The sequence below is a fragment of the Leucoraja erinacea genome, chromosome 6 (genome assembly GCF_028641065.1).
Source record: "Leucoraja erinacea ecotype New England chromosome 6, Leri_hhj_1, whole genome shotgun sequence".
Lineage (NCBI taxonomy): Eukaryota > Metazoa > Chordata > Chondrichthyes > Rajiformes > Rajidae > Leucoraja > Leucoraja erinaceus.
This window is the reverse complement of record NC_073382.1, coordinates 73,926,696-73,944,991: the sequence shown is the minus strand read 5'-3', so window position 1 is coordinate 73,944,991 and position 18,296 is coordinate 73,926,696. Positions and strand designations below refer to the sequence as shown.

Genomic DNA, 18,296 nt, shown 5'->3' with positions numbered 1-18,296 from the left:
CTGGAATAGAAGTCAGCAGCTGCACCATTAGCATTGAGTCGCAACTGACATAAGCCAGCAAGGGCTGATTGTAAGAGGAGGTACTCCAACGTATGCATGGTTAGCTGCCATTCATAAAATTCAGTGGACTGAATAAAGCAGCAAATGACATTCATTTCTGGAAGTATATGGATGAAGAATGTAAAAATTAATAATTTTTATAAGTAAATGTTAGTCATTTAAAATTATATTACACATAAAGGCTTTTCATTCCAACATATTCATGATTACGCTTTATAAAATTGTGCCTTCACTTTATTACACCTCATCCTCTCAGTATAATTTAATTCCAATTGTATGCAATTTCCTCTTAAATGCAATTGTGTCTCAAACACTCCGTGGGATAGCCAGTTCATCATTCTCACTAGATGAGTATACTAAGTAAATCATTTTCTACTAAATAATGTATTGAATTAAATTGGCCTGTATCCTGAATATTTGCTCCCAGTTAAGGACTCTCCAGCATATGGAAATATCCTTAGCAAAGCAAACCTATGGAATCCCTTTATAATTCTTCAGACTTCTGTCAGATAAAATCTGGGGGTTCCCTTCCACAGAAAAGAGCAGTAAAACATCCTTTATTTTTTATTGTTCCTTTGCCTACTTTGATCTTATGTCATCATTAATCAGGGATAATCATTATTAATGTATCATTAATTGATTCATTGCATCGTTAAAAAGCTCAATCTTTTACAATCCACCAACATTATTAAAAAATACTACAAAATGAATATAGCACTGTATATTTACATATTGCAGACGCAACGTAAAGTTTAAGAAAGAGAAGTCTCTCGGGCACGAATTCCTGAAAAAGAATGTGACCTTAAAATTCTAAACATTCATGATTAATTTTCTGGCGCGAATGTTTTGCTGGCTTTAGAATTGAAAAAAAAAAACATACGCTGGTTTCAAAATTCCCGGTTTCATGGTCTAATGAGTTGTATGAGTTAAATGGACTTTCGGTGTAACACACTGCCGAGATTAGTTAGTTTGTAAACCAATCGTGTCTCATTGTAACAATCCATCTAGATTCCATCTAGATGAATTTAAAAAATGTCCAAACATCCTATCAATCTCTCGCTGATATCTGTTATTTTCTTCACAATATACACAAGACATGTTTTTTTTTGTAGTATCAGTGCAATAAAATTCTAAATCTCAGCGGTTCGAATGGCAAAGGATAACAGCCACTCCATTCAAAATACCGTGCTATTTAATTATGGTAGATTTGTCTGCTATACCTTTCAACAGCGAAAACTAAATCTGTTGTCAGGAACGGGATAAAATCGATGTCTTGAAGTAAGCATGCCAGGGAAACTGCTCAATCGCGTTTGCCTTGTATCATGTCAAAGAATAATTTCAAATCTCGTCTCCTTCACTAAGTTAAATCAGCCGATTGCAACATAGCATCGTTTTTTTTTAACAGGGTTCTTGCCGCTCGTTTTCAGTTGGTTTGTTTAACATTGGGACCAACCGAGCGTCAATGAAGATGTCGTTCTTTCAGCAGATGATTTATTTTTAACTCTCTTGTACCCAGATTCCGGATTCATTATAATGCTCGTCTATTCTAAATCCGTTTCCACATTAAAAAATCAAGTGCAATGCCGTTAGCTATTGAAAGCTGGAAGGGAGGTATTCTTGGTTGGCTATATTTCGTTTGCAAAGGATTATAGACGATATCCATCAACGTCTAATTTTAGGATAACTCTTGTGATTGCATATTATTTTTGAATTCGCGAGCTCGCGATGAAGATCCAGCGCAGACTACTAAGCTTCTCGAGTACACACACGCACAAGACCTGTTCATTGCAACTACTTTGTGTGCTTAGGTTAATGTAAATGCTAGGATTCGGTCATTTGCACTCAGTAGTAGGCTAAACTGCAAATTCACACCCGATATAACACAAAATGAAACTTCCACAAGATCACAAACAAGAAAAAAAATATCTGTTTTAATGCAGTAATAGATAGTCACGTCCGGTATAAATTGTACATTGACCGTTCAAGCACGTCGTACAACAACGGTGATAAATGAGCCATTTACTTTGCCCATTGTCATCGCTCTCCAGTCCGCACTCGGATCGCATTCCTCCTACCTCTTTACATCATCACTTCAAATCAGCGTTTAATTAAAAAAAAAAGTGGCCTGATTTTGCCCTGTGACAATAATTTACAGGAAAAATATTTGCTCGTAAAACTGTATCCCCCCCCCCCCCCCCTCCAGCCGTCAGCACTGACGCACACTAAACGCTGTTGGGAGTTAGCATTCACACGGTACATCCAATTCTGTTGTCGCGACCTAAACGCGGTGCTGTCAGCCTTAAAAGTACTTTTTGCCATTAATGTTTCCGATTGAAAATAAATGAAAATAAAAGTTCCGATCACACTTTTTTCTCAACAAAAATCTTCAATCATACCCAAACGGAGACCGATTCATTCATAAGGAGTTGCGGGTGAAATTGCAAGTGCACGTGCCCGCGCTCCGCCAGCGATCGTCGGGGGCGCGCATGGCAAGGCGCGCTCCCTGTCGGACACCTCCGCCCCCCTGTCCACCCCCCCAATTTCGGTTCGAGCATCGTTCCTTACTCCCCACCGCCAACCCCTCGGCTCCGATGCCAGCCTTCCCCGCTCCATTGGCCGAACCCGGAGTGATCGGACTGGGCGGTGCCAAAGGACTCGGGCGCTTCATTGGCCGGAGAGGATTTGGGTTTTGTGAGCGCTCTCTGTTTTAACGAAGCGAGCAGAAGGAGGAGGCAGAGACCGGGAGCGTGTCGGCGAGAGATTCATACCCTGAAAACGTCTATCGATTGCGAGCGACACAAAGAGCAACCAACAAAAAAAATCCCACCCCCTCCACTTAACAACAAAAAACAACACACACCAAAAGCAGAGGGAAAGAACGCATCCAACCAAACCTTTGAGTGTCACCCACCTCCCGCTCTCCTGCAGCACAGGCTGGACCCAAGACTGTTGCTCATCACAAGTGGGAAGAATCAACAGGGAAAGTAGCGAGTGTGTGTCACCGGAGAGCTCTGGCTGCCGCAGATAGCATAAGGCAGTTTTGATTCATTTTGCCTTCACTAAAGTGTCACTGAAGGTTTGTGCTGCTACCGACCGTATGATGGGAGACTTTCGTGGAAATGCGAGACGTGCCTGTGGAAGCTTTTAGATTTAAAACCTGCTGCTGCTCGAGTGTGTCGAGGAAAATCAGTCAATTTTATTTGCTGTCTTGTCCGAGTCACTGACAGCAGCTGTGACCGCTTTTTTGAGTGGAGATAGGCGCGTACACACAGAGACAGATATTCATCCAGTCGCTGTGAGTGTGTGTGTGCAGCATGCAAAATTCTCGGCAGCTGCATCTCATGAAATTGGAAGAAACACACCGCAAGCCTTGAAACTGGTACATGGGCTACGCCGCATTTTACAGATTTCACTTGGGAGAAGGACGCAAGATTTCGCATCTTCACCGATCCAGTTCACACGAGCCGTGCAAAAGGTTCGGGTCTTTTAAGGGAGAGGGGGTGTAAGTATTTGGCACGAACAATATTTTCCGAATCCACGGATTTACAACGCAAGATGGTGACGAGACTTTTCTTTTGTCGTCAAACTCAATAAGATTTGGAAATGATGGTAGCAAGGTGCATCGATGTTCACACACCGCTGGAAGCTTGTCTGTTTTCCGAGCTGTAAATCAACAGGTTTAAGACCAACAAAAAAGAAAATAAAGGAGAGGAAAAACAAGCGCTGGGGATGTACCTGCAGGTTCTGATTTTCCTTCTACTCTGGACTGGCGTTCTGACCTTGAAGAATTTGAAATACACGATCTTGGAAGAGCAAGGACCCGGGACGGTGATCGGGAACATCGCGAAAGATGCTCGCCTGGCGACCAGTTTGGAGCCAAGGAAACCTAACTTTCGGGTTTTGGAAAATTCCGCTCCCCATTTGCTAGACGTGGACCGGGAGAGCGGGTTACTTTACACCAAGCAGCGCATCGACCGGGAGACCGTCTGCAAACGGGTTGCCAAGTGTGTGGTGTCGCTGGAAGTCTTCGCCAACGACAAGGAGCTGTGCATGATCAAAGTGGAGATCCTGGACATCAATGACAATGCGCCAAGTTTCTCCACCGAGCAGATCGATGTGGAGATCCCCGAGAACGCGGCGCCGGGGACGCGGATACCCCTGACCAGCGCACACGACCCAGACACCGGCCAGTTCGGTCTGCAGACCTACCAGCTGAGCAGCCCGAGTCGGCTGTTCGGCTTGGAGGTGAAGTCGAGGGGAGACGGCACCAAGTTCCCCGAGCTGATCATCCAGCGGCCGCTCGACCGGGAGCAGCAGCCGCGCCATGAGTTGCTGGTGACGGCGCTGGACGGCGGCGAGCCGCCCAAGTCGAGCGCGGTTCGCCTGCGGGTCGAGGTGGTGGACACCAACGACAACAGCCCGGCGTTCGCCGAGCCCAGCCTGAGTGTGGAGGTGGCGGAGAACACGCCGGCCGGCACCTTCCTGATCGACGTGAACGCCACCGACCCGGACCAGGGCACCAACGGCGAGGTGGTCTACTCCTTCAGCCCGTACGCCAGCGAGCGCATCGGGCAGCTCTTCTCCATCGAGCCGCGCTCCGGGGTGATCCGCCTGCGCGCCGCCCTCGACTACGAGGAGAGCAGCATCTACGACATCGACGTGCAGGCCAGAGACCTGGGGCCCAACTCCATCCCCGCCCACTGCAAGGTGTCGGTCAGGGTGCTGGACGTGAACGACAACGCGCCCACCCTCAGCCTGGTGTCCATGCACCAGGGCCCGGTGAGTGAAGCGGCTCCTCCGGGCACCATGCTGGCCCTGGTCAAAGCCACCGACCGCGACTCTGGCCGCAACGGGCAGCTGCAGTGCCGGGTGCTGGGCAACGGGCCCTTCAGGCTGGAGGAGAACTACGACAACTTCTACACCGTGCTGAGCGAGCGGCCCTTCGACCGGGAGGCGGCCGACGAGTACAACCTGACCATCGTGGCCCGCGACAACGGCTCGCCGCCGCTCAACGCCAGCCGCTCGTTCACGGTGCGCGTGGCCGACGAGAACGACAACGCGCCGCGCTTCACCAAGCCCGTGTACGTGCTGCAAGTGCCCGAGAACAACATCCCCGGCGAGTACCTGGGCTCGGTGTTGGCCCACGACCCCGACCTGGGCCCCAACGGCAGCGTGGCCTACTCCATCTTGCCCGCCCGGGTGGCCGACGTGTCCGTCTACACCTTCGTCTCCGTCAACCCGTCCAAGGGCGCCATCTACGCGCTGCGCTCCTTCAACTACGAGCAGACCAAGGCTTTCGAGTTCAAAGTGGTGGCCAAGGACTCGGGCTCGCCGCCGCTCGCCACCAACTGCACGGTGCGGGTCACGGTGCTCGATGTCAACGACAACGCGCCCGTCATCGTGTTGCCGGCGCTGCACAACGACACGGCCGAGGTGCAGGTGCCGCGCAACGCGGGCCTCGGCTACCTGGTGGCCACCGTGCGGGCCGTGGACAGCGACCACGGCGACAGCGGCCGCCTCTCCTACCAGATCGCCGAGGGCAACGAGCAGCACCTCTTCGACATGGACGCGAGCAGCGGCGAGCTGCGCACCGCCAGGTCGCTGTGGTCGCAGGGGGCCGCGGCCGCCACCGAGCTGGTGGTGAAGGTGTCGGACCACGGCAAGCCGCCGCTCTCGGCCGTGGCCCGCCTGGTGATCGCCGCGTACGCCGGGGCCGCTCCCAAGGACGAGCAGCAACGGGTGCCGCGGGAGCAGGGCCACTGGGACATGTCGCTGCCCCTCATCGTCACCCTCAGCTCCATCTCGGTCATCCTGCTCACCTCCATGGTCACCATCGCCGTCAAGTGCAGGAGGGAGAACAAGGAGATCCGGACTTATAACTGCAGGATCGCCGAGTACTCGCACCCGCACCTGGGCAAGGGCGGCAAGAAGAAGAAGCTCAACAAGAACGACATTATGTTGGTCCAGAGCGAGGTGGAGGAGAGGGATGTCATGAACGTGGTGAGCAGCCCCTCCCTGGCCTCTTCTCCCATTTATTTCGATTACCAGACGCGCCTGCCGCTCAGCTCCCCCCGCTCAGAAGTCATGTACTTGAAGCCCACCTCCAACAAGCTCACCGTCCCCCAGGGCCATGGGGTCTGTCACACTTTCTCCGGACAGGGCTCAAATCCGGCCGACGTAACCTCAACAAGAATGTCACTGATTCAGGTAAATTCACACACACGCACCCACACCACACACAGACGCACACTATACACAGTGTCATTATTGATCGCAACTACGACCTGTTGCTTTTAGAAAGTTGTTGACCAATTTATACCATGCGTCTCCAAGAGTTGGCCAATGTGCTCCGTGCTTATTATATTTATTATAAGTCAATATTTCTGTAATACAATATGTTCCCTCGCGTGAAGCGCATTGACTCCGTTATTGATCTGCATAGAGATTTACGGCTAAAGTCGGACAGCATAGGATCTGTATTGGCCACTTCATTGTTGGCTAAGACATGATAAAACTCCCACAATAGCACCGGTTCAAAATTTAAGCCAAACAGAGAAATTGCTTTTATTTTCTAAATTTTTATTTTAAAGGAAAATCATTAGTTTTCTCACTTGGTCACTATGTTTTAACCATAAACAACAGAACACTCTTTCACAAGCAAACAGATTTTGTACTTATCAGCTGGCTTTGAATTGCATTGATTTTTGATATAAATGTATCTGTAGTTGTTCAGTGTTATAGATGAAGCAGATATAGTAGTTTCTCTAATAGAATATGGAGTACCGATGTGGAATGATAAAGGCATATATTTTAAAAATGCTGGGTGATATTCCAACAGTTTGTTCAGCTTTAGAATTATTCACTAGTATTAAGATAGCAGCTTTATGTTTGTAGCATCATGCTAAATAATCTTTAATATTTAAGCGCTGGCCATTCATGAGGAAACAGTATTTATCACAAAATAACTTCTTCTTCTTGCGTATGGTGTGCACAGCCTAAAGTTGGAGGACAACTTGTCCTATTTGATCTTATTTGATTGTGCACGCCGGGTTGATTGCATTAGTCGAAACAGGGCGGACCACGTGAAGGTTGCAATCTCCCACCCCACAAAATAACTGAATTGGTAGAATAAACTTTTGAATACGTCGGAGACATTACTTTTTGGAACATTGTGGTTAATTTAGCGTTATAATATTCTGCATGTTCTTTGGAAAGAATTAGGTTCCATTCGTCCTTCCATTTTTTTTCTGGCATGGTGGCAGTATCAATAATTGGCCAGTTAGTCATCTGTTAAGAAAGTTGAAAATCAGTATAATTGGTGTGAGACTGGAATCACATACAGGCCAGACTCTGTTAGTACAGTGGCTCTCCTCTCTAAATGACATAAATAATTTTCAATGGTTTGTCTTTTATCAACTGCTAATAGAATTTTAACTTGCAAATATTTACATTGACTTTATTATACGATGAGCTATATTCATGTAAATATAGTGATTCAGTGCAATGATTCACATTAAATTAGACATTTAATTTACAGAAATATACTCATCTGGAGCAATATGGATTATGTCATTGATCAGTTCTTATAAATAATAATTCAAGCTCATGTCTCTTCAATTCAAAATTGCCCTCTGTACATCAGTCCATTTTAGACTACGAGGTGCTTGTTTATAACCGCTTACCAATCTGTGTTTTAATTACTACAATATTTGAAAATATGAGCATAAATTACTATTGCATTAACATTTTCACCTTTGGAGTCTCTGTATCATCTGTCGCATAAGTACATACAATGAGATTATTTTTTCACCCACTCTTGGAACCTAGACATATTTAAATTCATAAACTCCATAATTACATAACCACCACCCTAAATTGATTAGAGATTTTGAAAAGCCCATGATTGAATTGAAATTTCTTAAAAGATTAAAATCTCTCAATGATAATTCAATTTGTTAGCTCTGGATTGCCCCGCAAGATTTTTTTCAAGTGAATTATAATAAAGGCAAAGCTCACCTCAAAATGTAGCCACAGCATGGCAGTACAAGCTGTGGAACAAATGTTTGTATTTTATTACACACAAAAAGGCCTCTGTCAGAGTTATATTTGAAACAATTCAGTATCATTAGATGTATTTTGAAAGTAAATGCAATGTAGAAGTAAATATTGAGCCTTTCAGAACAGCAGGACATCGACCCAGTCTGAAGAAGGTTCTCGATCTAAAATGTCACCCATTCCTTTTCTCCAGAGATGCTGCCTGTCCCGCTGAGTTCCTCCAGCTTTTTGTGTCTATCTTCGGTTTAAACCAGCATCTGCAGTTCCTTCCTACACATCCAGACATTCCAAATCATTTTACAGTCCATAAAAATCTAACAAGAAGTACCTATATTGGAAATGTGATAGTTAAATCCATCTCTGACCACCACAAATAACAAAGAGATAACTGATCTGATAATCAGTTTTATTCGTGTTTAAAAAAAAATTTAAAATCTGCCTAGAGACCAAGGAGAACTATCCTGAGCATCTTTGAAATAGTATCAGGAGACCTTTTACATCTTCTAGGGGAGAGAACAACTCCAACCAAAGTGGCATCATAGCCAGTGCATTTATTATTCCTATTTAAAAAAATAATAGATTTTGTACTTCTATCTTGTGACTTCAACCTACAAACTTCCAATCCCGAGGTGAGAATGTTGTCATGGAGCCACAGCTGATGCTGGATTTACCTGTTTTACAATAATCAGCTGTCCAACCTTTGTTATCCACGCAACCTTTATCAGTTGTCTCGTTATGATCCTGCTCCCCTTCATCGTGGAACAGATCATGTGCCATCTGGTAAACACAAAATAGTGGAGTAACTCAGTGGGACAGGCAGCATCTCTGGAGAGAAGGAATGGGTGACGTTTCGGGTCAAGATTCTTCTTCAGACGACCTGAAACGTCACCCATTCCTTCTCTCCAGAGAGGTTGCCTGTCCCGCTGAGTTACTCCAGCATTTTGTGTCTATCTTCGGTGCAAACCAGCACCTGCAGTTCCTTCCTTCACAGGCACCATCTGGTTATCTCTGATTCATCCTGGAGTTGTTTTATTTAAAGTGATTTTTAAAAATTCAAAATCACCTTTTATATTTTATGTTTTATTTAAACATTCTGAAGATATGCCAAAGCACCTTTCTTCCAGGGAAGTACATTTTGAACAGTGCCACTGTTCTATTATAGGGAAGGCTGCAGTCAATTTGCACACTTCAAGCTCCCACAAACAGCAGCAAGGTAATGACCATGTAATAACGTCAACCAGAAAGTATCAACTTTTGAAAAAAGATGAAAATCTCACTCCGCTATTTTACTAACGATTACTAAAGGAAGGAGCTACATACGAAAGTAGATAGATGAAAAATATTATCGCAGATGTGATTATCACCTAGACTATCAGTGTGACAGTAGGACTGCTTCAGTAGTTGGCTGTTGCAATACACAATGATCAAAAAGGATTTCCATCCATCCCTCCATGTAAATGTTATAGTTTTTTCATTACTTCTCTGTAAACCCATGGTCACACAAAGCAAAATTCTGCCAGAGAAGATAAGATAATTTTTCTGCTATATATCCAATATGCCCAGGGATAAACAGAACAGTACATTTTGTCAGGATTTATCAGTGAAATATTCAGAGTAGGTACTATTATTGAGAAAACATAATGGGCATCATAGCATCTTACTGTAAGTGCTACAAAATATTTTGGCAGTTCACACACTTACAGAATTTTAAAACTAGAAACAAAACAGGTAAGAAGAAAATGGACACAATGTCCCCTTCAATCAGAAAATTTGCACAGGTTATAATGTTATTTCTTCTCAAGGGAATGATGTAGCAGACCAAACTGAACACATATAGAAAGAAAAACACTTAAATCACGTAAGTTGCTATTTCAGTAAGTGTTCAAATAGATAGGTTCCGCATTGTTAAATATAACTTTACATTTAACATTTACAAATAAATCTAATTTTGCAGAACAACTTTTAATATCTTTATTTGACAGCAATATGTAATATGGCAATATAGTGTATTTATTTTAATCCTAATCAATTTGCAGATGTTGAAATCATGTAATTAAACGGAGTACTAATGCTAATCTTCTTATCTTTCCAAAGCACATTATTCATGGTATGGCATTGTCACCTGGGCCAGAATGTTACAGTCTAACAATTATACTGCCTATAAACGGGCCCTTCTGCTCACTGTGGCCAGGCTGACCATTCAGACTGGAGGCGTGTGATTAGTGGTATACCTCGGGGATCTGTGCTATGCCCATTGCTGTTTGAGGTTTATATCAACAATTTGGATGAGGATGCGTAAGGCATGATTGGAAAGTTTGCATGTGGCACTAAAATAAATGAAGTGAAGATGGTTATCAAGAATTACAGCAGAATTTTGATCAGCTTGGTAAATGGATTGAGGAATGGCGAATGGAGTTTAATTCAGATGAGTGTGATGTATTGCATTTTGGAAAGTCAAACCAGGGCAGGAGTGGGATGCGAGGTGCGGGTGATTGTGGGAGAAAGATGAAGGGGGAAAAAAGCTGTTGTGGGGTGGTTCCTTAAAATTGGAGAATTCAATATTCAAACCACTGGGTTGTAAGCTACCCAAGAGGAATATGAGGCGCTGTTCCTCCAGTTTGTGTGTGACCTAATTCTGGCAATGGAGGAGGCGCAGGACAGAAAGGTCACTGTGGGAAGGGGAAGGGGAGTAAAAATGGTTAGCAACTAATATATCCGAGTGCAAGTATTCAGCAAAAAGGTCGGCGAGTCCATGCCTTGTCTCGCCAATGCATTGAGGCCGCATCGGGGACAACTGATGCAGTAGATGAGGTTAGAAGAGGTGCATGTGAACCTCTGCCTCACCTGGAGGGACTGCTGGGGTCCCTGGAATGAGACGAGGGAGGATGTTTAGAGACAAGTGTTACATCTCCTGCGGTTGCTGGGGAGTGAATCAAGGAGCTGTGGAGGGAGCAGTCTCTGCGAAAGACGGAAAGGGGTGGAGATGGGAAGATGTGAATAATGATGAGATCATGTTTGAAGTAATGGAAATGTAGCAGGAGGATGTTTTGGATGCAGAGGCTGGTGAGGTGACAGGTGAGGACCAGGGGAACTATCATTTTTTGCATCCGGGCGAAGGGGAGGGGGAGCGAGAGCAGACCTATGGGGCACAGTAAGTGAAGGATCCATCTCTAACAGCTGGGGGAAAACCACAGTCACTAAAGAACGAGAATCTCGGATGTCCTCGAATGGAAAGCTTCACCTTGGGAACGGATGGAACGATGGCAGTGGAGTTGAGAGTTGGAGGTATTATCTTTCCAAGAGGAGGGTGGGAGGAAGTGTAGTACAGATATCTGGGAATTGGTAGATTTGCAGTATATTAGAGTTGTTTAAGACAATGATGGAAGTTGCAGTGTTTTATGTTCAGTTTTGGTCACCTTGCTATAGGCGGGATGTCGTTAAGCTGGAAAGATTGCAGAAAAGATTTATACAAGATAAAAGATACAAGATACAAATAATTTATTAGCCAAGTATGTAAGAACATACACCAGGAATTTGATTTGCTATACAGTCATACCGAAAAAGCAGCAAGACACACAACTACATAAAAATTAACATAAACATCCACCACAGTGCACTGTGATGGAAGGCAATAACGTATTATCTTCCTTCCTTCTTTTCTCCCGCGGTCGGGGCAGTCGAACCACTGCAGTCGGGACGATTGAAGCTCCCGTAGCCGGCGATCGAAGCTCCCGCGATTTGGGCGGTCGCAGCTCCTGCGGTTGGAGTTCCCGAAGTAGATCCCTAACCAAGGGACCACGCACTCCACTATGTTAAGTTGGAGCTCCTGAAGTCGATCCGTGACAAAGGGATCGCAAGCTCCACGATCTTACGTCCGCAGGCTCCCACTGTTGGAGCTCCCAAAAGTCGATCTCCAGCAAAGGAACCGCCAGCGATATGGAAAAAGTCGCATCTCCGTCGAGGAAAGATATTAAAAAAGTTTCCCCCAGCCCCCTCATAGTACAAAACTAAAGAAACACTGAAACATAAATTTAACAATAAATTAAAACAACAAAAGAAGAAAAGGACGAGGCAGACTGTTGCTGAGGCTGCCATCGTGCGGCACCTGGTCTCAAGGGCTTGAGTTGTAAGGAGAGGCTGGGCAGGCTAGGACTTTATTCCTTGGAGGCTAAAACTGATCATATTCAGACGTATCAAATCCTGAGGGAATGGATTATTTGAATGCAAATATTCCAAGGTTAGAGGAATCACAGAAGTTATAGATTTCAATTTAATTTAATAGAAGAGGCAACTTTCACACATAGGGTGGTGAGTGTATGGTACAACCTGCCAGAGGAAGTAATTGAGGCAGGTACAATAACCACATTTAAAAGGCATTCGGACATGTACATGGACGAGAGATTCAAAGGGATATGGGCTTAACACAGGCAAATGAGACTAGCGTAGTTGGGGCATCTTGGTCGTCTTGGGTGAGTTGGGCTTTTTCTGTGCTGTATGATTGATCATTGCAAAAAAAATGAAATTGAGTTGTCTGTCCTGCTCAACCATCGCAAAAGTCATCGCAAAGGTATCATATTTTTATGTGCTAATTAATGCTTAGAGTCTATCTGCTTCACTAGTCAACTCCTTGCATTAAAAGAGAGCCAGAGAGTCAGTTTAACCTTGGATTCTTCCCATGTGCCTTGTCATGCCAATGTATGGTTTGCCTGCTTGAATGCATAATTTTCTCTTTTACAGTGTACTTGACTGTACTTCCCCCAACAATCCATCTGTTTTGTGTCCAATTCTCCTGTCAAATTATATAAAGCCCCCCTAATAGCAGTGGCAATTCCACCTCCAAGTAGGTTGAACCTATGCTGGTTTAAGTGTAACTTGTCCATCTGGTACAGGTCCCATCTTCCCCAGGAATTATCCCAATGATTCAGAATTGAAACACCCCTTCCACATCCTCTTTAGCCAAACATTCCTCTGACCTTTTCTCCTGTTCCTTTAAAGCAGCAGTTGTGTTCCTCAGAAGCCTGGTGTTATAATAAATCATGTTAGAAAAATAAATGTCAATGGGGAAAATTGTATTTCGGGTGAGAAAGTTTCAGGCTCGCAATAGCAAAGTTTTTCCCAGTTGGATTGCAAAAATACATGCTTTTTAATAGCTTTAAGTTTATTTTTGTTGCAGCAAGCTAAAAATACTAAATAGTAAATGTTACATTGTTCAGTAGAGTATAATTGCACGGGTGCCAATTGCTTATCATCAATTGCTGGCTTGGAGGGCCGAATGGCCTCCTCCTACACCTATTTTCTAACTCAACGACTACCTGTGGTGAAATTGACAAAGACACACAATGTGCTGGAGTAACTTGGCAGGCCAGGCAGCATATCTGGAGAACATGGATAGATGACATTTCGGGTTGGAACCCTTCTTCAGAATAATTGTGGTGGTGGATTGGGGGGAGAGAGAGAGAGAGAGAGTGCTGGGTGGAGGGGTAGGACAAATACTGGCAAGTTATAGGTGGATACAGGCGAGGAGGGTTTTTGATAAGCAGATGAATGGACAAAGGCCAGAGATGAAAAGACAGAAGGTGCGAGATAAAGATAGAAGAAGTGCGAATTGTGAAGCCAGAGGAAGGAATATAGGTGGAAGAGGAGGCGGAAGGGAGAAATGGGTGCGAGTCCAAGTGGGACAAAGGGAAGAGAGGATCTCCTGGTTGATAATTCCAGAGAATTGGCCTCCACTGCCTTCTGAAGCAGAGAATTCCACAGATTCACAACCCTCCGTGTGAAAACGCTTTTCCTCATCTTTGTTCTAAATAGCCTACCCCTTATTCTTCAGATTCAGATTCAGATTCAATTTTAATTGTCATTGTCAGTGTACAGTACAGAGACAACGAAATGCATTTAGCATCTCCCTTGAAGAGCGACATAGCAAACGATTTGATTAAAAAAAAATAATAATAATAAGTGTCCGGGGGGGGGGGGTGATTGGCAGTCACCGAGGTACGTTGTTTAGTAGAGTGACAGCCGCCGGAAAGAAGCTGTTCCTCGACCTGCTGGTTCGGCAACGGAGAGACCTGTAGCGCCTCCCGGATGGTAGGAGGGTAAACAGTCCATGGTTGGGGTGAGAGCAGTCCTTGGCGATGCTGAGCGCCCTCCGCAGACAGCGCTTGCTTTGGACAGACTCAATGGAGGGGAGCGTGGAACCGGTGATGCGTTGGGCAATTTTCACCACTTTCTGCAATGCCTTCCGGTCGGAGACAGAGCAGTTGCCATACCATACTGTGATGCAGTTGGTAAGGATGCTCTCGATGGTGCAGCGGTAGAAGTTCACCAGGATCTGAGGAGACAGATGGACCTTCTTCAGTCTCCTCAGGAAGAAGAGACGCTGATGAGCCATCTTGATCAGAGTAGAGGTATTGTGGGTCCAAGAGAGGTCATCGGAGATGTTGACTCCCAGGAACCTGAAGCTAGAAACACGTTCCACCTCCGTCCCGTTAATGTGGATGGGGGTGTGCGTGCCGCCTCTGGACTTCCTGAAGTCTACAATGAGCTCCTTGGTCTTCTTGGAGTTAAGGGCCAGGTTGTTGTCAGCGCACCATGCCGCTAAGTGCTGGACCTCCTCCCTGTAGGCCAGCTCATCGTTGTTGCTGATGAGGCCAATCACCGTTGTATCATCTGCATACTTGATGATGGTGTTAGTACCATGTACAGGTGTGCAGTCATAGGTGAAGAGGGAGTAGAGGAGGGGGCTCAGCACACAGCCCTGAGGAACGCCGGTGTTCAGGGTGAGGGTTGAAGAGGTGTGCTTGTCTAACCTCACAGACTGGGGTCTGTTGGTTAGAAAGTCCAGTATCCAGTTGCAGAGGGAGGGGTCGATGCCCAGGTTACCGAGTTTGGTGATCAGTTTCTTAAACAATGCCCCCTGGTTCTGGACTCCCCCAACATCGGGAACATGTTTCCAGCCTCTAGTGTGTCCAAACCCTTAATAATCTTATATGTTTCAATAAGATCCCCTCATATTCTTCTAAATTCCAGAGTATACAAGCCCAGCCGCTCCATTCGTTCAACATATGACAGTCCCGCCATCCCGGGAATTAATCTTGTGCATTAGACTGTACTCCCTCAATAGCAAGAATGTCATTCCTCAAATTTGGAGACTAAAACTGTACACAATACTCCAGGTGTGGTCTCACTAGGGCCCTGTACAACTGCAGAAAGACCTCTTTGCTCCTCTACTCAACCCCTTGTTATTAACGCCAACATGCTATTCGCTTTCTTCACTGCCTGCTGTACCTGATGAACAAGGACCCCCAGATCTCGTTGAACTTCCCCTTTTCCCAACTTGACACCATTCAGATAATAATCTGTCTTCCTGTTTATGCCACCAAAGTGGATAACCTCACATTTATCCACATTAAACTGCATCTGCCATACATCTGCCCACTGTCCAAGTCACTGTCGAACCTGTCCAAGTCACCCTGCATCCTCATAGCATCCCCCTCACAGTTCACAATGCCACCCAGCTTTGTGTCATCTGCAAATTTGCCAATGTTACTTTTAATCCTTTCATCTAAATCATTAAAGTATATTGTAAATAGCTGCTGTCTCAGCACCGAGCCATGCGGTACCCCACTGGTCACTGCCTGCCATTTTGAAAGGGACCTGTTAATCCCTACTCTTTGTTTCCTGTCTCCCAATCAATTTTCTATCCATTTCAGTATCCTACTCCTAATACCACATGCTCTAATTTTGCCCACTAATCTCCTATGTGGGACCTTATCAAATGCTTTCTGAAAGTCCAGGTACACTACATCCACTGGCTCTCCGTATTCCATTTTCCTAGTTACATCCCCAAAAAATTCCAGAAGATTAGTCAAGCATGATTTCCCCTTTGTAAACCCATGCTGACTCGGACCGATCCTGTTACTGCTATCCAAATGTGCCGCTATTTCATCTTTATAATGGACTCCAGTATCTTCCCCACCACCGATGTCAGGCTAACTGGTCTATAATTCCCTTTCTCTCCCGCCTTTCTTAAAAAGTGGGATAACATTAGCTACTCTCCAACCCACAGGAACTGATCCTGAATCAATAGAACATTGGTAAAATGATCACCAATGCGTTCACGATTTCTAGAGCCACTTCCTTAAGGCAGAGTATCTGGCCCTGGGGATTTATCAGACTTTAGTCCCATCAGTCTACCCAACACCATTTCCTGCCTAATATGAATTTCCCTTGTTCCTCCATCACCCTAGATCCTCTGGCACTAGTTCATCAGGGAGAACATTTTGTCTCTTCCTTGCTGAAGACAGATCCAAAGTATCTGTTCGACTCATCTGCCATATCCTTGTTCCCCATAATAAATTCACCTGTTTCTGTATTCAAGGGTTCAACTTTGGTCTTAACTAATTGTTTTCCTCTTCACATACAAGCTTTTACTATCCTTCTTTATATTCTTGGCTAGCTTACCTTTACCTCATCTTTTCTCCCCATATTGCCTTTTTAATTATCTTCTGTTGCTTTTTAAAAGTTACCCAATCCATTAGCTTCCCACTCATCTTTGCTATGTTATACTTCTCTTTTATTTGTATACTGTCCCTGACTTCCCTTGTCAGCCACGGTTGCCCCCTTACTCCCCTTGGAGTCTTTCTTCGTCTTTGGAATGAACTCACACTGCACCTTCTGTATTATTCCCAGAAATACTTGCCATTGTTGTTCCACTGTCATCCCTGCTAAGGTATCTTTCTAGTCAACTTTGGCCATCTCCTCCCTCATGGCTCCATAGTCCCATTTGTTCCATTGTAATACTGACACTTCCAATTTTCCCTTCTCCCTCTCAAATTGTAGATTAAAACTTATTTATATTGCAAAACAGCTTATATTCTGCTTGTCAATGTCCAAAGTCAATTTGAAGTAGTTATCTGGTTTCTAATCAAAATCACATTATATCCACTTCACCGAAAGGAAACACACATTGTAGCAGAACTAGCTGTACTTGACAGCCTATTGCATATTAAATAACCTAGACATCACTGCATTAAAGGTCTTGTTTAATTTGTAAGAAGGTTATTAATTATCGGTTAAGATTATCAAATGATCAAGAAACTTAGTTTTGTTTAAGGAGTCAAATGGTCTATTTCTGGGTCACTTCCATGTAAAGTTCTGTTCTAATCAGGCAGATGTAGTTCAGTAGGTATAACTAAACCAAATTACTAAACATGCTCCAGCTGCAAGGTATAGTTTACATGCATAGCATGTTGCAGCCTTGCATGTTATCAGTTAATTCCCAAATTTTGTCATTCACCATTTACAGACACATCTGTCATCAATTGTTTAGTTGCTAACCTTTGGACACCCCTACCAAAATCATTTTACTTTTTAAAATATGATGCTTAATACCAACCTGCACTGTCTTAATTGCTCAATTGTTTTGAATCTGTTTTTGTGGTATATTGATTATATTTTGTGGTATATTGTAGCATATTGTGGCCATCAAAAAGGCCAAAAAGTACTTCTGCTCCAAACTGGAGGGTGAGACAGATGTTCGGCAGCTGTAGCTTGAATACAATCACCTCCTACAAGGAGAAATCAGGTGGCAGCTCGAATGTCGGCGAAACATCATTCCCCGACGAGCTCAATGCGTTTCACGCACGCTTTGATAGAGAGAATACTGATGTGCCTTCCCGAGCCTCCATTCGCTGTGATGGTATTTCAGTCACAGTCCCAGAGGCCGATGTCAAGAAATCCTTCAGTGGGGTGAACCCTCGAAAAGCACCTGGACCTGATGGTATACCCAGTCGTGTTCTAAAAACCTGTGCGGACAATGGCTGGAGTTTTTACACACATTTTCAACTTCTCACTTCTGAGGTCTGAGATTCCCACCTGCTTTAAAAGGGCATCAATTATACCGGAGCCCAAGAAGAGTAAGGTGACGTGCCTCAATGACTATCGACCAGTGGCTCTAACGTCTGTGGTGATGAAGTGCTTTTAGAGGTTGATCATGGTGCAAATCAAAAATCCTCGACAAAAACCTGGACCCACTGCAGTTCCCTTACCGCCACAACAGATCAACGGTGGATGTGATCTTGCTGGCTCTCCACTCCGCTCTGGACCACTTGGTCAACAAAAACTCATATGTCAGGCTGTTATTCATTGATTATAGCTCGGCATTTAATACAATCATCAAGCTG

At 44.7% G+C, this 18,296-nt stretch overlaps 1 protein-coding gene across 3 annotated transcripts in view; it reads left to right on the top strand.

The window, feature by feature from the left end:
- The first annotated feature begins 2,736 nt into the window (after positions 1 to 2,736).
- LOC129698314 (protocadherin-17-like) overlaps positions 2,737 to 18,296 on the top strand; it is a 135,401-nt gene continuing 119,841 nt past the window's right edge. The window contains exon 1 of one of the 3 annotated variants that reach the window (XM_055637396.1): positions 2,737 to 6,060. In XM_055637396.1, coding sequence (XP_055493371.1) covers positions 3,790 to 6,060 — 2,271 coding nt within the window. In that variant the 5' untranslated portion in view covers positions 2,737 to 3,789. Of the gene's footprint in view, positions 6,268 to 18,296 lie in introns of all 3 variants that reach the window. The other 2 variants (XM_055637397.1, XM_055637395.1) reach the window with 2 other exon arrangements.